The sequence below is a fragment of the Caloenas nicobarica genome, chromosome 18, assembly GCF_036013445.1.
Source record: "Caloenas nicobarica isolate bCalNic1 chromosome 18, bCalNic1.hap1, whole genome shotgun sequence".
NCBI lineage: Eukaryota > Metazoa > Chordata > Aves > Columbiformes > Columbidae > Caloenas > Caloenas nicobarica.
The window spans coordinates 10,522,156-10,542,427 of NC_088262.1; the positions used below are offsets into that span (position 1 = coordinate 10,522,156).

A 20,272-nucleotide genomic window follows, 5' to 3' on the forward strand; every position below is an offset into this window, starting at 1 on the left:
TGGAGCATCTTTCTTGTGAGGAAAGGCTGAGAGAGCTGGGGCTGTTGAGCTGGAGCAGAGAAGCTGAGAGGGATCTGATCAATGTGATCAATATCTCAGGGTGGGTGTCAGAGGATGGACCAGACTCTGTTCAGTGGTGCCCAACGCCAGGGTGAGGGGCAACGGGCACAGACTGAAACACAGGAGGGTCCAGCTGAACATGAGGAGAAACTTCTTTGCTGGGAGGTGCCAGAGCCTGGACCAGGCTGCCCAGAGCGGGTGTGGAGTCTCCTTCTCTGGAGACATTCAAACCCGCCTGGACCGACCTGTGTGATCTGCTCTGGTGACCCTGCGTGAGCAGGGGGGCTGGGCTGGGGGATCTCCAGGGGGCCCTTCAGCCCCAGCCAGGCGGGGATTCTGGGATTCTGTCACTTGTTCTCAAGCCGAAGTGAAATTCCGTAGTTCTCTGCAGGCTCAGCAGCTGCTCTGCACTGAAGGAGACACACTTAGACAAGAGCCTCGAGAAAGCCCGTCCAGAAGGTTTCAGTGTTTGAAGCCATTAGGCGTGTAGGCTTTGAAAAGAGGTTTGAAAGTGCCCCGGGGGGCAGCGGAGCCGCCGGGGCTGGAGCTGCCGGCCCTGCCCCGGGCCCGCCGGGGACTCCATTTCCCAGCACCCGGCGAGAGGAGAAGGGCCGGGCCGGGCCGGGAAGGGAAGGGAAGGGAAGGGCCGGGCGGGGCCGGGCGGGGCTGCTGCGGGCGGGGCCGGGGCTGCCGTGAGCCCGGGGACCGGGACGCTGCGGCCATGGCCACCAGGCCCGCGCCCGCTGGGGGCCGGGGGCGCGAGGGCCCCCGGTGTCGCGGCCACGGGACGCGGAGCGGCGGCGGTTGGTGCGGTCGGTGCCGTTGGTGCGGTCGGTGCCGCGGCGGCTGCTCCGTCCTGCAGCATCGCGGGAGGTGCTGTTCATCTCGGCGACTTGTGGATCTGGAGACTTCGGTTGACGCCTTGAGCTACTGGAGTGTGTCCAGAGAAGAGCAGGAGAGCCGGTGAGGGGCTGGAGCACAAGTGTGATGGGAGCGGCTGAGGGAGCTGGAGGTTCAGCTGGAGAACAGGAGCTGAGGGGAGACCTTCTGATCTCTGAAGTGCCCGAAAGGAGCTTGGAGCCGGGGGGGTCGGGCTCTGCTCCCCAGGAACAAGCGCTGGGATGAGAGGAAACGGCCCCAAGTTGCGGCAGGGGAGGTTGAGGCTGGATCTGGGGAACAATTTCTTCCCCAAAGGGCTGTGGGGCACTGGAACAGGCTGCCCAGGGCAGTGGTGGAGTCCCCATCCCTGGAGGGGTTTGAAAGATGCAGAGATGAGGTTCTCAGGGACATGGGGTGGGGGCGGACTTGGTAGTGTGAGGTTTATGGTTGGACTCAATGATCTTGAGGGTCTTTTCCAACCAGAATACTTCTGCGATTCTGTGATTGCGGGTGTGTTTAAGGCTGAGATGGAGTCTGGTTTCCAGGGCCTTGGAGAGGCGCGAGCAGCAGGGAGCCAGCCGGGGGGGCGGCAGGGGGACGTAGGTTTAACAGCAAGTCGGGAAATCCTCCTCTCCCTGCAGGTCAGAGTGTGGACGTGAGCAAGGATCTTTGATCCCCCCCGGGGGCTGACAGCGGAGGAATCTGCGAGGAGACCATCTTGAGCAAGGGAAAGCCCGGCTCTTGCCATGGTGAGTGTGATGGGTGCTCAGGCAGGCCTGGGAAATCCCCAGTGCTGCTGTGGCACTGGCTGGCAGGCAGGAGCCATCCCGAGGGCTGGGGGCTTCTGCCCAGCTGGCAGGCAGGAGGGGCTGAGCTCCCTGGTGTCACTGAAGGTGTCACATCTCTCTGCTTGCCCGGGGTTTCACCTGCCATTTCCCAAGCAGCGCGGGCGGGACAAGGGCTTCGCTGGTGCTGCTGGGCTTCTCTGGAGAAACCTGCCTCTGGCTTTAGTGTGCTGAGAAAGTCCAGCTCAGACTCGCTTTGTTTTCTAATGAGGGAATTGTCTTTCTCCGTAGGCTACGCGAGCCAAGAGAAGCATAAGTGGTAAGTACACTGGCGTGGTCTCCTTTCCCTGTCCGTAGGTGCTTTGGTGTGCTGGGGATGCCTGGGACGGAGGAGGGGGGACACTGGGATGAGGTGGCAGCCCTGGCTACCGGAACGGTCGCCATCCCTGTGTGAAAGGTGCAGCTCAGTGCATTGTGTCATTGCTGACCCAAACATATTCACCTGCCTCTCCAGTCAAAGGGATTTGCTTCCTGGGCTCCTATATTCTGTTCCTGTGGGTTTTCCCAAATGTGGAGGAGAATATATGCGTTTATTTCAGTTCTTCCCCTCCCCTGCTCCCTAACTGCTGGTTTAGAGGCCTCTTGCTGCCCCTGATACTGAAGCAGTGCATTTGGGGTCAAGTCCTGGCCCTGGCAGCTCTCTGTGGAAGACATGGCAGACATTACATTGCTGGTGCTTGAGACCAAATCTTTCTTCTTGGGGGATCTCGGAAGAGCAAGCCTTGTTGACATTGGGAGCTTTTCTGCACCAGCTTGATGAGCTCACCTGCCTCAGCACCTTGAATTTGTCTTGTTTCAGGCTCTATTGATGACATCCTTGAGGACCTGCGGGGATATGATGGTAAAATGAAGCTTCTTTGCAGCTGAAAGGGCAGCATCCTTGTCCTGGTCCTCCCTTCCTGGGAGCAGGAGCTGCTGGTGCAACAGCCCTTGATCTGCGAGAGGCTCCAGTTGTGAGGGGGGAGGCAGCAGGGAGCAGGGGGGACAGCCGGGTTCCCAGAGCCAGAGGCCACTGAACAGGTTGCCCGTCGGTCTGGGGAGGTGAAGGGAAGTTTGTCTCTGATTAAAAGCCTCTGTGGTCCATGAGAAGCTGGCAAATCCCCCTGTGGAGTGCCCAGGCCTGGGCTATGGCCGTGTCCATCATCCTGCTCTCTCCCTGCGTTTTTCCAGTTGAACCCCGTGTTACATCTGCCAGAGCTTCCCAGCCGGCCGGGAGCAGCGGTGGGAGAGCCTGGAGCAGCAGCGTGCGGGCCAGCAAGGAGTGAGTGCCTTTCAGATCTCTCCGTGCTCCCCACGTCCTCCTGACCTGCCCCGTCCTCAGCTTCTGCACCCGCTCCCCGCCCCGACAGGTGGTTTGCAGAGGATGATTTCTTCAGCAAGGTCCTTGCAGAGAACAAGGCAGCTGCAGGGGTGAGCCCAAATTTGGGGAGAGAGTCTGGATGTCCTGAGGGCTGGGGCTGAGCTCTCGGGCATCGCTGGCAGGGGGAAAAGACAGGAGAGGGGAGTGGGTGTCCGGTGGGAGACGGGCTTCCAGGTACCGAGGATGGAGCAAAGCCTGGGGGCACATGCTGCTGCAGCCCAGCCTTCCTGGGTGCGCTTTGGCTCAAGCGTCGTAGGAAGAGCCCTCACCCAAAGCAATGGGCTTGGGTGTTCCTGACGCTTCTCCCGGAGGCAGCAGCAGGATCTCAGCACAGGACTCAGGGCACAGAGCGTTTCAAGTACCGAAATCCCCCCATCTCAGCCCCCGTGCGCTGCAGCCGTGGCCCCCAGCACCAGCCTCCCAAGGGAAGAGCAGTGCTGAGGCATCCGCAGCGCTCACCCTGTGCCCGTCCTCATCCTCTTGCTTTCCAGGACAAGGACGACGCGGACTGGGATTTCCTGGGGACATCGAAACCCGGTTCTGGGCCATGGAAGATGCCCGTGAAACGTGGCACTGAGAGCAGCTCTGAGACAACACCGGAACAGAGCAGCAGGAAAGGTAAGCAGGTTGCTGGATGCCTCCTCCTTGTAGGAAAGGAATGAGCAGCCTGGCTGAGTTTGTGTGAGGTCGCAGCTGATGAAATCGAAAGCCACCCAGTCCCATCTGTGACTAAGGAGAGCGGTCATTTCTAGAGCAACTCAATAACGGGCTTGGTTGTGCCACAGCTCAGGGAGTGCCACAGGTTACAGAACTGGCCTTTCCTTTGCGGGAAGGGAGGCTCAGATTTTCCCTTGGGCCTCACCCGGCCTGTTCTGCACGGTGCCAAATGAGACCAAGTTTTTGGGGTCAGGATTTGGGTGGCCGTAGCATCCCCGGTCCACGGCAAAGCCCAGCGGGGGCACGTCTGGGTGGGTCCCGGCTGCACTGTGGCTGTTACAGGCACTCGCCCCTCTTGTTCCTGCAGCGGGGATGCTCATGGGTCCGATGCTCCCCTCAAATGGCCTTTCTCCCCGATAAATCCCACTGGGCTGCTTGGATCTCTTGTTGTTTAAAAAACCAACACCTGCCCTGCTCAAACCTCCTCCCATGTGCGATCCCATCCCCAGAGCTACCCCCACGCCAGACGCCCCTGCGCACGGTGGCCCCGGTCCAGAGGAGGAAGACGTCGACGTTTGAAGATGTTGATGACGACAACCTGTTGGATGCGATGGGAATTGGCAATGGCCCAAAAAAAGAGTAAGGGCAGTGCGGAGGCGGTGGGAGTAACGCAGGGGGCGGGCTGCACATTGAGCCGGTGCCACCGTGCTGGGGGGGGATGCTGGAGCTTCTGCCCATGGGTCCCAGCAAGGGGCAAGAGCAGCTGGTTTGGCAGAGAAGAGCCAGAGCAGCCTGGCCAGGCTGTGTGAGGAGGGACAGCCCTGCCTCTGGAGAAACCATCTGCCACCATGTCCCCACAGAGAGGAGCTCCGGCCAGCGCGCTCCAAGCTGGATGAGTTGTTCGGACGAGGCTCCGTGGCCAAAGTCCTGGAAAAGCCAGGTACGGGAGAGCATAGGGAGTTCAAACTGGATAAAAAGCTCCCAAAGCAGCCAGGTGAGCCCAGCCAGGGACGTTGGGAAGGTCTGCAGAGCTGACAGCATTGGCTTGGGCTAGCGAGCTTTATTTGTAATGCCCTTGCAGGGGAAATGCCCTTTCTGTCGGGGTGAGCAGGGCGGTTAACGGGCTCTGGGTCAGCGCGGGGGAAGGCGGCTCATGCAGAAGTGTTGTGCTCTGCCCTCGAGGCAGCCTGGGAGGAGGAGGAGGAGGAGGGGAGGGCTGGTGTCTTTGCAGCAGCTGCTCCTCTGGGCGCTGGCTCAAGGCTCCTTGTCTGAACAGAGGAGGAAAAGCGTTGGGACAAGGAGGAACTTGTCTTTGGAGCCTACAAGCCCTCGATGGGCTCCAGGCCCGCGGTCCAGCCGGCAACGGGGCAGTCGGTGAGGTACGGTGCTGTGCGTGTGTCTGTAGCTCCAGCCACCACCCCGCTGTCCCTGCGGCTGAGCAGGCAGGTCCCCGCATCCCCTTGCAGGCAGGTCTGCAGCTGCTTCTCCTTCCTCAGGTTTTCTGCCGAGATCAGCGGCAGCGAACCGAACCCAGAGCTCCGCTCCACACCTCGTCGTCCAGGCAGACGGAACCCCGTGCAGAGAAGAAGGGGCGGAGACGACTGGCTGGGCTTGGAGGATGACGATTTCCTGGACCCGGACCCGCTGTCCCCAGCCAAGGGCAGCCCGGCACTCAGCATCCCCAGCCCTGCCGCAGCCGGGCGGCCCAGCCCCGCCAGCCAGCTCGGGGCTGCAGAGGAGGCAGCGGCTAAACCCGACCCGATGGACTGGCTGACGGCTGCCTTGGCTCGCAGGAAAGCCGAAGCACAGGCCGAGGTGCAGAAGATAGAGGCCAAGACCATGGAGACCCAGGAGAAGAAGGTCGAGCCCTCAGAGACCCAGGAGAAAAAGGCTGAGCCCTCAGAGGCCCAAGAGAAAAAGGCTGAGCCCTCGGAGGCACAAGAGAAAAAGGCTGAGCCCTCAGAGACCCAGGAGAAAAAGGCGGAACCCTCGGAGGCCCAAGAGAAAAAGACCAAGCCCTCGGAAACCCAAGACACAAAGGCCGAGCCCTCGGAGGCCCAAGACACAAAGGCCGAGCCCTCAGAGACCGCGGGCGAAGGGCCGGGTCCCCGCTCTCCCGTCAGGTAAAGGCCCGGTCAATGGCCGCAGCGCTCCCGTCTGCTCCACGTGTGGCTGCTCCAGCAGCAGCTCTCAGCAACGCCTGCCTCAGAGTTATGAAATTCATTTAAGCACTTTCTCGTCTCCGGTTGGGGTAATGCCGCGGGTCTTTGTCCCGCTGATCCAGCCCACAGTCCCGTTCCCCTGTGCGGGTTCAGACTTGTGCCCTCTGAACGGGGCTCAGAAGGGAATTGCAGCCCAAGTGCCTCGAGCGGCGGGCAGGGGCTGTGAGCTGGGGGTGCCCGGGGAAGGGGGTGGGTGCAGCGAGGGGAGCACCAGGCTTGGAGCTGTTGGGGTCTTTGCTCCCTCGGCAGCCAAAAGGCTGAATCCTGCCGCAGCCGAGCGGGACGGAGGCTTTCAGCTGCGAGGCAGGAGCTGGTGTTGGGGAGGGATCTTGTCTCTCATGGCCTCCTCGGCTTGACCACATCGGGTGCTTTTTGCCTGCAGCCAGCTGGCCGCCTCCCCAGCAGCATCGGAGTGTCGGGCAGAGCTGCTGAGCGCCCAGGCCCGTGTGGCAGAGCTGGAGAGCCAGGTGAGCCCCAGCGCCTGTGGAGGGGGACATGGGTGAGCCAGGGGGAGGAGAAGGGGCCACGTCTGCTCCAAACAGCATCAGGGTGACGGGAGAGAGGAGCAACCTCCCTGTCCAGAGATGCCAATGGCCACCGAGTGCTGCTGTGGGGGTTCTGTCCCCGGGGCAGCACAAGAACCTTCTCCCCGGGTGCCCGGCAGGTGCGGATGCTGGAGGAGGAGCGGGCGCATCACAAACTGTTGCTGGAGAGTGCGCAGCAGCAGCACCGGGAGTACCTGGATCTCCAGAAGAGCAGCCACAGGTAGCAGGCTCTGGCCTGTGCTCCCCTCCTCCGGCAGGTCCTCGCCTACAGCCCCATCCAGCTCCCCTGGGGGGACAGTGCTGGGGCGCGTCCCAAATCCTCCCTGGGTGGGTGACAAGAGGAGGGGCCTGTCCCTTTGCCAGCAAGTCCCCAACCAGGGCACCGCACTGGGCAGCAGCAGAGGGCTCAGGGCTCAGAATGTGGAGAGCGAAGCAGCCCCTGCCTCAGTTTCCCCACGCACACAGCAACACCGATCTGCTGCTAAATCCCCGTGTGCCCTTTGGGTGCAGAGTGCCGGGTACTGCAATGAAAGTAACACTTGTTCGGTGCCGTGACCCCTCACGGGCTCTCTCCGGGCAGGACCTCAGTGACCCTACTGGAGGAGAACTACGGGCAGCGGGTGGAGATGCTGCGGCAGCAGAACGAGCAGCTGGTGGCTCAGCTGCGGCAGCAGTGGCAGGACACGGCGCGCGATCGGGCAGAGCTGCTGGCGCAGCACCGGCTGGACCTGGAGGAGCTGCGGGAGCAGCACCGGCTGGAGCTGCAGCGGCTGCGGGAGCTGCAGAGGTGAGAGCGGCACGAGCGGCATGTGGTGCCGGTACCCCCGCTCTGGGTGAAGGAACCAGGGAACGGTTTGGGGAGATGGTGAAAGGAGAAAGGAGAGTCCAGAAGCGCTGGGTTGAGGGCAGCTCAGTGGCTTTTGGAGTGGGGATTTGCTTTGCAGCTGGAGACAGGGAGATCTGGCTGGAGACATCATCCCGACGGAATGCATTGCATTTTGAAAGATGCTGAACCCCATGTTTTCTCTCCCCCAGATTCCTTTTATTCAGAACAATGAGTTGCTGATGTCTGCATAGTTTGGGTCAATGAGAAATCTGGTTTTAGGCAGAGAAGCCCATAACCCCCAGATGTGGTCCGTCCCAGATGTGGATGGCAGTCTGTGGGATGCCCCGTGACAGACCACCCTGCCAGCTCAGCTCCTGGGACCTGGTTCTCAGCCCCACGACAGAGCCTCTTCCACGGTGCCCGTCACGGGGAGCACCAGTTTGTAACAGCCCGTGCTGGGCTCCTTCCCCGTGTCCTGCAGGGGGTCTGTCCAGGAACTGCGCAAGAAACACGAGGAGCAGCTCCAGCACGTGAAGTGGCTGAAAGAGCAAGAGATGGATGTGCTGACCAGCACCACTTCACACACCAGGTACGGACAGCCGGTGTCGTGTCCCCGCGTTGATCCCTGGCTGGGGTGTTCCCTGTCCTCCGGGGAACCAGGCCCGCAGCACAGGAGGAGCAGGGGCCATCCTCTCTCCCACCCGCAGCCCCCAGGGATGCTGGGCTGTTGTTTAGTATCTGTCTGTGCTCCCCGAAGCAGCAGCTGCATCTTCCTCCGGCTGTGCTCTGATCCCGAGAGGTTCGGGGCAGGGCTGCCCGGCCTATGGCCCAGCACACGTCCCCGTCTCGTTCGCAGTGAGACAAAGTGTGTCCCCCAGGGTGACCCTCCCCTCGCTCCTCTGCACAGGTCTCTGGACGGCATCATTGAGAAGATGGAGAAGTTCTCCAGTGACCTGCAGAACATGTGCAAGAGGGACATGGAGGAGGAGCGGAGCCGTGTCCAGGAGCTGGTGACCAACACGGAGGCCAGGCTGGGCGAGCAGACTCGGCTGCTGGAGCAGGTGAGCCCACGCTGTGTCCTCTGCCCGGGCCAGGCTCCTGGCTGGGTCCGGGGCGTTTCTCTGGCCCACAGGAGGTCCCCGGCCTGGAGCCCGTGAATGGTGTCTGTCCCTGCAGCATCTGGCAGGCTCACGGGTGGGTCCTGCTCACCAGGGAGATGTTCAGCGCTGCCTTCTGGTGACAGGGATGTCGCTCGGGGTGGTGAGAATGGGGGTGTCCCAGGAACAGGCTCCACCAGCCCGTTTCAGATGTTGACTGAAGCATCAACTCTGTCTCTCCCCTTTACCCGTGAGGAGTTTGGGCAGCCAGACCAGGCGCAGCCGCCTCTGTTGTGAGTCTGGGGAGAGGAAACCCCCACGGTGGATGAGGCAAAACCTCCCCGTGCCACGGCGACATGTCCAGAGCCAGTTCTGCTCCCCCCAGGGCTGTCCAGAGGGGACATGTGGCACAGACAGTGCGGCAGAGCTGCATTTTTCAGGGCTGCCAGGGTGGCAAAGGACCACTCAGGCTGGGTATTTCCAGTGCCGAGGAACTGCTGTGCGGTGAGCGTGTTTGAGGGTGTGCAGCACGGTGAGGGGCTGCGTCCGTTCTGAGGAAGGAGTGTGTGTGTGTGTCCGGTCCCAGCTCTGCCAGCCCTGGTCCCCACAGGTGGAGGGGTGAGGGCACTGCTGGAGCACCGGGGGCTGTTGCTCTGCACCCAAAGCGGCCACAGGAGGAGCTCAACAGGGGCTCTGCCTCCCCCTCAGAAGACGTGAGATGGTGTCCGGGACAGGGCAGGTGATTCATCGGTTTCCCCCGTGCCCACCCTAGGAGCGGGCAGAGCTGAAGATGCAGGGCCAGGAGCTGAAAGCCAAGGAGGAGCAGCTGGCGAGAGACAGGCAGAGGCTGGATAAGGCCTGGCAGGAGCTGAGGCTGGAGAAGGAGAAGGTGAACGGGGCCGCGCTGCGTGTCCAGCAGCAGGAGGAGCTGATGAGAAGCTCGAAAGAGGTAAGCCGAGCGTCTGCACCACGGTTCGTAGCGGTGCATGGGCTGGCAGCACAGCCAGGGTCTCACAGCCCTCCTGAAGTCATGAATCCTGTGCCGGGAGGGGAACAAGGGGACGCGCAGAGGAGCCCCAGCCCAGGGCAGCGAGGGTCCCTGTCCCCAAGCTCCCCAGCCGCTCTGCCTTGCAGCTCTTGGCCCAGAAGCACGCGGAGGGGGAGCGAGCCCTGGGGGAGGCACGCAGGATGCAGCGCGAGTTCTGGGACAAGCTGCAGGTCCTGCAGCAGCAGCAGGAGCAGCTGAAGCAGCAGCAGGAGCAGCTGAAGCAGCAGCAGGAACAGCTGAAGCAGCAGGAGTGGCGTCTGGACCAGGAAAAGGCCTCCTTAGCTTCCACGTACAGCGCCCAAGTGGAGCTGCTGAAGTACCAGGCCGAGCAGGTGAGGCGGGGGAGAGCGGGGCTGGAAGGGGCTGCGGAGCCGCTGGCGGAGCTGGGCTGGGTGAACCCGACGGGGCCCTGAGAGCCGGGGGGTCTCCTGAGATCAGGGCTGAGCCCTGGGCTGGGCCGGGTGGGCTGGAAGAAGCCGCGGGCAGCCAGAGGAGTGACAGCAGAGGCAAGGAGAGGGGGATGCTCGCAGCTTGTCTCAGGCTGGCTCCACGTCCAACCCGAGATGGACATCGTCCTCAGCTCGAAGGGGTTGCCCTCTGCTCAGCCCTTCCCTGGGTGGGAGATGCCAGCTCTGCTGGACTCTGGCTTTGTGGTGTCCCCATCCTGTGCCGTCAGGTCCCTGCTGGGTCTTTCCCCAGGCAGGGACGCTCTTGGAGGCTTCCCCTGCGGGTCCTGCTCAGACTGTGAGGTTCTGGGCTCTGGAGGAGCCAGGGAGGGGTCACATTCATAGGGGGCCATGGCACGAGGGAGGCTTTGGGATCCTTCTCTTGTTGATGAGCAACACCTTGGACTGCGACTCTGTTTCTGTGGCACTTTCTGGGATCATTCCCACCCATCCTTCCTTTCTTCTCAGGAGGACAAACGCTTAGAGGAGGAGAGAAACTTCTTGGAGTCCCTCAGGAAAGCACGATACAACACTTCACGACTGTCAACAACCCCTCCACCCTCCTCCTCTTCCGTGGACGATGACATTGAGTATACGCGTTCATTTATGAAGGCCCTGAGGAAAGCATCTCCACCTGTGCAAGTAGTCAATCTGTCCTCCCTTCTCCGGCCTACCATTTCTTAGAGGATTTTCTTTCTTCCTTTCTCTTCAAAAACGATCTCGGAGAGTTCAGAGTGCGAAGTTCTTCCCCAGCGCCCGTGACGCCACAGTTGGTCTGGCCTCCATCCCTCAGGGCGAGTGCCACTCTACAGCTGCTACAGGAACCTTTCATCAGGCTCTGCTCCAGTGGCCGTTCTGTCAGCTCTGGTTCTGTCGTGACTTGTAATAACATCGTATGTGAGACTGTGGTTACGAGTTCAAGGCCTTAGAGACTTCAGGAGTTCGTTTGGACACATTAGCAGGGATGCTTAATAAACACAAAGGGAGGACTGTTGCAGAATAAGTTTAATCACTTAAATTCCTTTAGTTGTATTCTATGCTTCAAAATATCGCGATAAGGACAGAGAAAAAACTGCCTGGAAGACAGAGGAAGAGAATCCAAGAAGAAACAACGAAGGCCCCCGACCCAAAATTACCACTGGACCAACAGGCTTGTGAAGGATACGTGAAGAGCGGGTGCACAGACTGTGGGGCTTTAAAAGCCGAAGTCTCTTTTGTCTCATGCTCCTCCTGCTGAGAGGCCCCAAGTCCAGACCGTTTCTTTGCTGTTATGCAGTTATTTATGGAGATCCTGAGGAAAGCGCCCTACAACACTTCACCTCTGCCGGCATCCCGACCGTCCTCCCTTCTCTGGACTGAAGAGAAGCTGCTAAATTAATGTAGACTGGGATTAAGTTACAAAGATGTCCCCATGGTTAACCAACGACAACATGGCAAATGCTTTCTAACCACCTGCAAAACGAGGGGATATTTTTCAAGTTTTAAATCGTTCTGCCTGACAAAGAGACCTGAAGATTAAGGAACACGTTGTTTAGAAGCAGAGCGCTTAGCTTATATTTGACTAGTAATTAATAGTAAGAAACTCATCCGTTATAACTAACTTCATACTAACCTTATGTTAGCTCACAGGAAGGAGATTGGGGAACCACCTGGTGATAATGTGAATAGAGAAACCTTGCTGACATATTATATTCAGTCGCCATTGTATAAATTAGATGATGAGGAAAAGTGGCCTCTGAATGAAACTCTGAATTATGCCACGTGAACGTTATTCTTGAAGAGAGAAGGAAAGTGGGCTCAGGTCATGTATGCTGATACGTTTTTCACTTTGCGAAAACCCCCAGAGTGGCAGGCAGAATGCGGTATTAACTTGCCACCACAGGATCCAGCTGTGTTCACATGAAAAAGGGAGCGGAATAAAGCTCAGGGGAAGTTGAAACGATGCCGTTCAGCGTGTAGAATAAGACAGGAAACTCCCCTGATGAGAGGGGAGGGCGAGATAGAAGAGTGTGTGTCCCCACGGGGTGTAGAATTGAAGATTATTTGCCCTGCCCTTCCGAGGTGGTGAAACTCAGGAGAGAGACGAGGAAAACAGGGAAAAGAATCAGAGTGTTTAGTTGATACTGGAACGTCTCATTCAGTTTTGAATCAGGAATTGATACCATTAGATGAAGATTTTGTAACTGTTGTGGGAGCTACTGGCCAAGAAGAGAAAGCTTTCCTCAACAGCCAATGAAATAGAAATTGGGAAAACAAATTGGAATTCCTAAGTTCTCATCTATGCCTGGGTCTCCAAAACTGTTACGGAGACGAGACTTATGAAAACAATTGCAAGCAATAATAACATTCAAGCAAGGTGAAGTGACATTCAAGATAAAAGAATTGAGCTTTTAAATTTGGCAGTGATTCAAACTGACAAGCAAAGCCATAGACCTCAGGAAATGTTGGATCGAGTATTTCCAGGGCTACGGGCTTCAAGAGTTCCTAGTAAATCAAAGAATGCAGAACTTGAGAGCGGGGAAGCTCCTCCAGGAAATGAGACTTTGTGATCTCCTGATAGCCACAGAAACCAAAGAAGACCGTATGCAATGCACTGTAAGTTTGCTAAATTTTGTGAGATGTAGTGGGTGTCGAGCTTCCCAACAGAAAGCCCAGCTGATACAGCACCAAGTGACTTATCTGGGATTCGAGATCTCCGGAGGGCAGCCAGGGCTGGGGATGGAGCAAAAAGAAGCTATTTGCTGGACATTTCTTAGAATGGCACGTTGGTGCAGACTTGGAGTTTATAATTTTGGACTTTTAGTAAAGCTTTTGTATGAACCGTGAAACAAAAAGACTTCCAAGTTGAATTGGACAAGAGAAGCATTTGAGGGCATTTGCACAACTAAACCAAGAACCTGGGTCTCCCAGATATCACCAAGCCGTTTTAGTTATACTCACACGAAAGGCCAAGCATTGCTTGGCGTGTTCTAGCGCAGCAATTGAGTCCTCAGAACCGAGCGGCGGCTGCTTCCCTAAGCAGTCAGATGAAGCGAGCAAAGGCTGGCCTGGATGTCTTGGAGCTGTGGCAGCTCTTGCACTCGCTGTATAGGAAGCTCCTGAGTTCACCAGGGGACAGAAAATGACCGTATTGGTGTCCCACACAGTCACAACCGTACTGGAACCAAAAGGTACCCATGGGTTATCTCGCTGGAGATTCCTGAATACCAGGCGGTATTGGTGGAACAAGGTGATGTGAATATTGCCATTACCAACATTGTCAATGCAGCCCCTTTCCTCAGTGGATCTGTTTCAGAGCCTGTGGTCCAGGATTGCTTGGAAACAATGGGAGCTGTTTACTCCAGCAGACGGGATTTAAAGGAACAGGAAGACGCTGAAGACTCCTGGTTCACTGATGGAAGCAGCTTTGTAAAGCAAGGAGTACATAAAGCTGGGTATGCCCTACCAACTACCCACGAGGTAATCGAAGCTAAACCTTTGCCTCCTGGGGCTTCTGCCCAGACAGCTGCACACGCACGAGCTTTAGAATTATCCAGAGAGAAGAAGAGTAATATTTGCACTGATTCCAAGTATGCTTTGGGAGTGCTGCAAGCCCATGGACCATTTGAAAAGGCCCAAGTTTATTAACAGCACAAGGAGAACAGATTAAACATGGTACTCCAATTGTCGGAAGCCGGGCTGTTACTGGACAAGTTGCCGTCATGCATTTCAAGGAGAATCGAAAAGGAGACACTGATCAGGAAGCTGGAAATAAATTGGCAGCTGATACTGCGAGACAAGCTGCTGAAAAGACAGAGAGAGATATGAGAGCGATGTCTCCGATCCCGGGTGGCTGTCTCCTCGAACCACCATCAGTAAACTCTACCTTGCGGTATGTGAACAGAGACCTTCTCAGGTTGGCCAGAAGCATTCCCCTGCCCAACTAGTAAAGCTGGAAAAGTAACTAAAGCTTTGTTAAATGAGATCATACCCTGATCTGGGGTACCCGCTGTGATGTCCTCTGATAGAGGGCCCCGTTTTGTTGCACAGGTAGTGCTGCAAGTCAGTAGAGCATCAGAGATCGATTGGCAGTTGCCAACTCTCTACAAGTCTTAAGCAAGTGGGCAGGTGGAAAAGAAACTGAGTTATATAATCGAACAGCAGATAAACAGAATTTGTCAAGAAACTAACTGGAAGTAGAATCAAGCACTACCTTTAGCGCTGCTCAGAATTAGAGTGAAGCCTCGAGCCAAAGAAAACTGAAGTCTTTTCTTTCAAGCCAATAGATGAAGTTTCCGTTAAAGCTTTTTCATGTCAGCCTTCAGAAGAGAAGTGGAATGGGCTGTTCCAGGTATTGCTGCCGGCCTTTACTGCCATCAAGATTAAAGAGCAACCTGCCTGGATTCAGTATTCAAGAGTGAAGAAAGCAGCAGATAAGAAACAGACGTCGGAGCCAGTAGGACCTTCCGCTGTCCAATTCTCTCAGCGTTGATCTCAGTGACTCTAAAAAGTACGAGTGCAGTAACAAATGCTTTTACTCCAAGGTGGCCTTTACACGGGTCTTTAGTGAAAACTATTATAGCCCAACATGAACTAAAGGAAAAATGTGGACAGGTCGAATCTGAAACAACTAAATATCCCTCGTTAGCATTATTGGTGATAATTATAGTCTTGCCAATAGTGAATTTTGCTTTTGGTACAAGCTAAAGACTCTTACAAAGCAAATTTGGGCTTTGCCCACGGTATTGAAATAGGAGCAACCGCAAATCCTTTTGGGAATCAACTAAAGTATGACATGAAGTCACTGAAGATGATACATCTTGGAGTTCTGAAGAAATTTGGCATAAGCTTGCTTCATGGCTACGGATTCGACCTAGTCAAAGTAGCTGTTGATGTTTGTGACTCTAATTTTAATGCTAATAATTTTTACTTGCATTACGCGACAATGCTCAATTAGGTACTGTTGTGGGGTGACAAAGAGCTATGCCGTACCGCAACCCGAGATGATAATATTTTGTAGATCTCTATTGCAAAAGAATTTTGGCTTTGGTTTGGATACACTTTGGGTTTGGTTATGCACTTTAATGCCTAAAGACACAGTAGAAGCTGCTGTGGCTTGAACTTACCTGTCTTCTATCAGAGGACATCACAGCGGGGACCCCAAATCGGGGTATGGTCTCATTTAACAAAGCTTTAGTGACTTTTCCAGCTTTACCAGTTGGGCAGGGGAATGCTTCTGGCCAACCTGAGAAGGTCTCTGTTCACATAGAGTCTTGTGGTCTCTCCCGCCGAGAGGCCCCTGTCCGGACTGTCTCTTTGCTGTACCTTTTAAGTTGTTTTTAATCTTGTAAAGAGATGATTTTTTAAATACTAACGTGTGAGACTCTGCTATGGGAAACCTGGGGTCAAGAACATTTCTGCGACAGTTTTGTGCACGTGAATCTGCATGTGGCACTACTTTGCTCATGGAGCTGGGAAGGAAATACTCGTCCTTCTCTGGAGCCTCTGCTTCCTTCAGCTTTCCAGAAGACACATTCGTGTTTTCCAGCACCCCCTTCTTTTGCTGCCCTGCAGAAACTCCTTTGGCCTCTGTTCCATCCCCAGCACAAGATAGTGATACTGCTCTGAGGACAAAACCAAGTAGTACTAATCAACCAGGTGCTGATAATAGACGTTCTGCCCTTCTTTCAACTGTTACTATTTTTGTAGCACTATCTCAAAGCATTTTGCAACTGTTAATTATGGGGATTTGATGTGAAAACCCACATGCAGTGATGGTAGAAACTGGAAATTTGTCCTGGAATGATGGAGTCAGTATTTGAGGGGAGAAATCAGTTGCCCAAGGTCGTTAGATCTTCAGTGAGAACATGGAGAACGTGTGCAGTGACCTGCAGAACCGAGGGCTGTTGCTCTGCACCCAAAGCGGCCACAGGAGGAGCTCAACAGGGGCTCTGCCTCCCCTTGGGAAGACGTGAGATGGTGTCAGGGACAGGGCAGGTGATGCATCGGTTTCCCCCGTGCCCACCCTAGGAGCGGGCAGAGCTGAAGATGCAGGGCCAGGAGCTGAAAGCCAAGGAGGAGCAGCTGGCGAGAGACAGGCAGAGGCTGGACGAGGCCTGGCAGGAGCTGAGGCTGGAGAAGAAGGTGAACGGGGCCGCGCTGCGTGTCCAGCAGCAGGAGGAGCTGACGAGAAGCGCCAATGAGGTAAGCGCAGCGTCTGCACCACGGTTCGCAGCCGAGCACGGGCCGGCAGCACAGCCGGGGTCTCACAGCCTTCCTGAAGTCGTGAATCCTGTGCCGGGAGGGGAACAAGGGGACGCGCAGAGGAGCCCCAGCCCAGGGCAGCGAGGGTCCCTGTCCCCAAGCTCCCCAGCCGCTCTGCCTTGCAGCTCTTAGCCCAGAAGCACGCGGAGGGGGAGCGAGCCCTGGGGGAGGCACACAGGATGGAATCCCAGTTCCGCGACAAGCTGCAGGTCCTGCAGCAGGAGCAACTGAAGCAGCAGGAGCGTCTGCATCAGGGAAGTGTCTCCTCACCCTCCCAACTGGGCCAGGGGCCACGGTGCACAAGGCCTGAAGCTTTTCTGACAGCTTCTCTCTCTCCCTTTCTCCCAGAGACCGCGCAGCAGCGGCTGAGCACGGCTCACCAGAGGAGACGGCATGAATAGCCCCGTGAGGAGCTGCCCAACCACCCTGTGACACCGCTGACCACAGCCCAGGACCTCGGTGCCCCGACCGATGGTCTCTCCAGCACCCTGGCTGAGGCTTCCGCACGCTGCAGGTGGGAAGGGACTTGCTGGGGGGCAGCTGCGCTTGTACCTGTGTCTCAGGAGGCTTGGGATGGTCCTGGGGGCTGGTTTAGTGCCCCTGCATATAAACCTCAGGTGCGAGTTGCCCTCTCGTCCTCTGCAGGGGCTCAGCGGAGCTCTCTGAGCCAGGGCAGTGCCTGGAGGGGGCAGGAGGGGAGAGGCAGGCGAGTTAAAGCCCGTTTGTCCTGGGAGGCTGGGGAGGACCCCGCTGCAGGGACACGCAGGCAGCAGAACAAGGGATGCTGTGGTGTCTACGTCTGCAGTTCATCTAATGGCAGCATCTCGCACTCCGGCTCCTGTTCCAGACTTTCTGCCTCCCACTAGGACGCTCCCTCGGCACAGCCCGCGGGATATCGGGGAGTCCCTGCCCGTGGCCGACAACCCCGTGCTCAGTGCCCAGGTGCAGCTGCTGAAGTTCCAGGCCCAGTGGGTGAGGCAGGGGAGAGCGGGGCTGGAAGGGGCTGCGGAGCTGCTGGCGGAGCTGGGCTGGGTGAACCCGACAGGGCCCTGAGAGCCTCGGGGGTCTCCTGAGATCAGGGCTGAGCCCTGGGCTGGGCCGGGTGGGCTGGAAGGAGCCGCGGGCAGCCAGAGGAGTGACAGCAGAGGCAAGGAGAGGGGGATGCTCGCAGCTTGTCTCAGGCTGGCTCCACGTCCAACCTGAGATGGACATCGTCCTCGGCTCGAAGGGGTTGCCCTCTGCTCAGCCCTTCCCTGGGTGGGAGACGCTGGCTCTGCTGGACTCTGGCTTTGTGGTGTCCCCATCCTGTGCCGTCAGGTCCCTGCTGGGTCTTTCCCCAGGCAGGGACGCTCTTGGAGGCTTCCCCTGCGGGTCTTGCTCAGACTGTGAGGTTCTAGGCTCTGGAGGAGCCAGGGAGGGGTCCCCTTCATGGGGGGCCATGGTACGAGGGAGGCTTTGGGATCCTTCTCTTGTTGATGAGCAACACCTTGGACTGTGACTCTGTTTCTGTGGCACTTTCTGGGATCATTCCCACCCATCCTTCCTCTCTTCTCAGGAGGATGATTACTTAGAAAGGGAGAAGATCTTCTTGGAGTCCCTCAAGAAAGCTCGATACAACACTTCATGTCTGTCAGCATCCCGTCCGTCCTTCTGCCCTTCTCCGGACCACGATTTCTTTGAGGTTACGCAGTTATTTCTGGAGATCCTGAGGAAAGCGCCCTACTGCACTTCACCTCTGCCAGCATCCCGGCCGTCCTCCCTGCTCCTGACCACCATTTCTTAGAGGGTTTCTTAAGAGAAATGGGTTTAAAAGCCCAAGTCTCTTTTGCCTTGTGTTCCAACCCCTGAAAGGCCCCCAGTCTGGACTGTTTCTTTGCTGTACCTTTCAAGTTGTTTTGTATCTTATAATTAAATTATTTTTTAAAGCACAAACGTCTGAGATTCTGGTATGGGAAACCTGGGGTCAAGAACATTTCTGTGACAGTTTTGTGCACAGGAATCTGTGTGTGGCACCACTTTGCTGATGGAGCTGGGAAGGAAATTCTCGTCCTTCTCTGGAGCCAAAAAACCCACAGATGGTAGTTGGAGAAACTGCCAATTTGACCTGGAATGATGAAGCCGGTGTTTGAGGGCAGAAATCAGTTGACCCAGGTCCTTGGGTCTGGAGGTTGTTCTGGGAGGTTCTTCTGGTTTTTAAAGGCCATCTTGCAGAAAACAACAATCCCAAGTGAGGTGTCCAGGCTGTTTTTTCCTCCCCATGCATTCCCAAGGAGCTTTGTCTGATTTCCTTCAGTTTGTTTTTATATTGACTCGGGGCTCGCGCAGGGCTGTCTGGATTAGCAGAGGAAAGCTGTTGCTTTTACCAGAAGGTCCTGGTGCCCAGTGAACCCAGTACAGCTCCAGCTGCCCTGTTTGTCTGGCCTCCATCCGTCAGGGCGAGTGCCACTGGCCACCCGGCCAGCGCTACCGGGAGGCAGTTGCCCCCGTAGGGGTGGATCCTGCCGGCCGTGGTAGGGCCGAGCTGTCACAGGAGTTCTGGTTGACAACAGGTTGACCATGAGCCAGCAACGCGCCCTGTGGCCAAGAAGGTCGATGGTACCCGGGGTCCATGAGGAGGAGCGTGGCCAGCAGGTTGAGGGAGGTGAATCCTCCCCCTCTGCTCTGCCCTGGTGAGGCCCCATCTGAGTTGTGTGTCCAGTTCTGGGCTCCCCAGTTTAAGAAGGACAAGGAATTACTGGAGAGAGTCCAGCGCTGGGCTACAAAGATGCTGATGGGTCTGGAGCATCTTTCTTGTGAGGAAAGGCTGAGAGAGCTGGGGCTGTTGAGCTGGAGCAGAGAAGCTGAGAGGGATCTGATCAATGTGATCAATATCTCAGGGTGGGTGTCAGAGGATGGACCAGACTCTGTTCAGTGGTGCCCAACGCCAGGGTGAGGGGCAACGGGCACAGACTGAAACACAGGAGGGTCCAGCTGAACATGAGGAGAAACTTCTTTGCTGGGAGGTGCCAGAGCCTGGACCAGGCTGCCCAGAGCGGGTGTGGAGTCTCCTTCTCTGGAGACATTCAAACCCGCCTGGACCGACCTGTGTGATCTGCTCTGGTGACCCTGCGTGAGCAGGGGGGCTGGGCTGGGGGATCTCCAGGGGGCCCTTCAGCCCCAGCCAGGCGGGGATTCTGGGATTCTGTGACTTGTTCTCAAGCCGAAGTGAAATTCCGTAGTTCTCTGCAGGCTCAGCAGCTGCTCTGCACTGAAGGAGACACACTTAGACAAGAGCCTCGAGAAAGCCCGTCCAGAAGGTTTCAGTGTTTGAAGCCATTAGGCGTGTAGGCTTTGAAAAGAGGTTTGAAAGTGCCCCGGGGGGCAGCGGAGCCGCCGGGGCTGGAGCTGCCGGCCCTGCCCCGGGCCCGCCGGGGACTCCATTTCCCAGCACCCGGCGAGAGGAGAAGGGCCGGGCCGGGCCGGGAAGGGAAGGGAAGGGAAGGGCCGGGCGGGGCCGGGCGGGGCTGCTGCGGGCGGGGCCGGGGCTGCCGTGAGCCCGGGGACCGGGACGCTGCGGCCATGGCCACCAGGCCCGCGCCCGCTGGGGGCCGGGGGCGCGAGGGCCCCCGGTGTCGCGGCCACGGGACGCGGAGCGGCGGCGGTTGGTGCGGCCGGTGCCGTTGGTGCGGTCGGTGCCGTTGGTGCGGTCGGTGCGGTTGGTGCGGTCGGTGCGGTCGGTGCCGCGGCGGCTGCTCCGTCCTGCAGCATCGCGGGAGGTGCTGTTCATCTCGGCGACTTGTGGATCTGGAGACTTCGGTTGACGCCTTGAGCTACTGGAGTGTGTCCAGAGAAGAGCAGGAGAGCCGGTGAGGGGCTGGAGCACAAGTGTGATGGGAGCGGCCGAGGGAGCTGGGGGTTCAGCTGGAGAACAGGAGCTGAGGGGAGACCTTCTGATCTCTGAACTGCCCGAAAGGAGCTTGGAGCCAGGGGGGGTCGGGCTCTGCTCCCCAGGAACAAGCGCTGGGATGAGAGGAAACGGCCCCAAGTTGCGGCAGGGGAGGTTGA

General features: G+C 57.4%; 2 protein-coding genes across 2 annotated transcripts; both read left to right on the plus strand.

Moving 5' to 3' along the window:
- The first annotated feature begins 1,466 nt into the window (after nucleotides 1-1,466).
- Nucleotides 1,467-11,161, plus strand: LOC135995977 (fas-binding factor 1 homolog). Its single transcript, XM_065647629.1, is given in 19 exon segments — nucleotides 1,467-1,538; nucleotides 2,016-2,043; nucleotides 2,584-2,625; nucleotides 3,200-3,274; nucleotides 3,277-3,762; nucleotides 4,311-4,440; nucleotides 4,662-4,795; nucleotides 5,078-5,190; nucleotides 5,311-5,447; nucleotides 5,511-5,616; nucleotides 5,707-5,924; nucleotides 6,406-6,490; nucleotides 6,688-6,788; nucleotides 7,149-7,355; nucleotides 7,876-7,983; nucleotides 8,302-8,455; nucleotides 9,264-9,440; nucleotides 9,626-9,871; nucleotides 10,454-11,161. Coding segments are annotated over 19 exon segments (2,835 nt in total). The 3' UTR covers nucleotides 10,670-11,161.
- A 2,525-nt stretch (nucleotides 11,162-13,686) lies between these two features.
- LOC135995978 (fas-binding factor 1 homolog) lies at nucleotides 13,687-18,101 on the plus strand. Its single transcript, XM_065647630.1, is given in 7 exon segments — nucleotides 13,687-13,839; nucleotides 14,283-14,420; nucleotides 15,995-16,168; nucleotides 16,354-16,471; nucleotides 16,577-16,721; nucleotides 17,077-17,200; nucleotides 17,784-18,101. Coding segments are annotated over 7 exon segments (1,080 nt in total). The 3' UTR covers nucleotides 18,012-18,101.
- The last annotated feature ends 2,171 nt before the right edge of the window (nucleotides 18,102-20,272 follow it).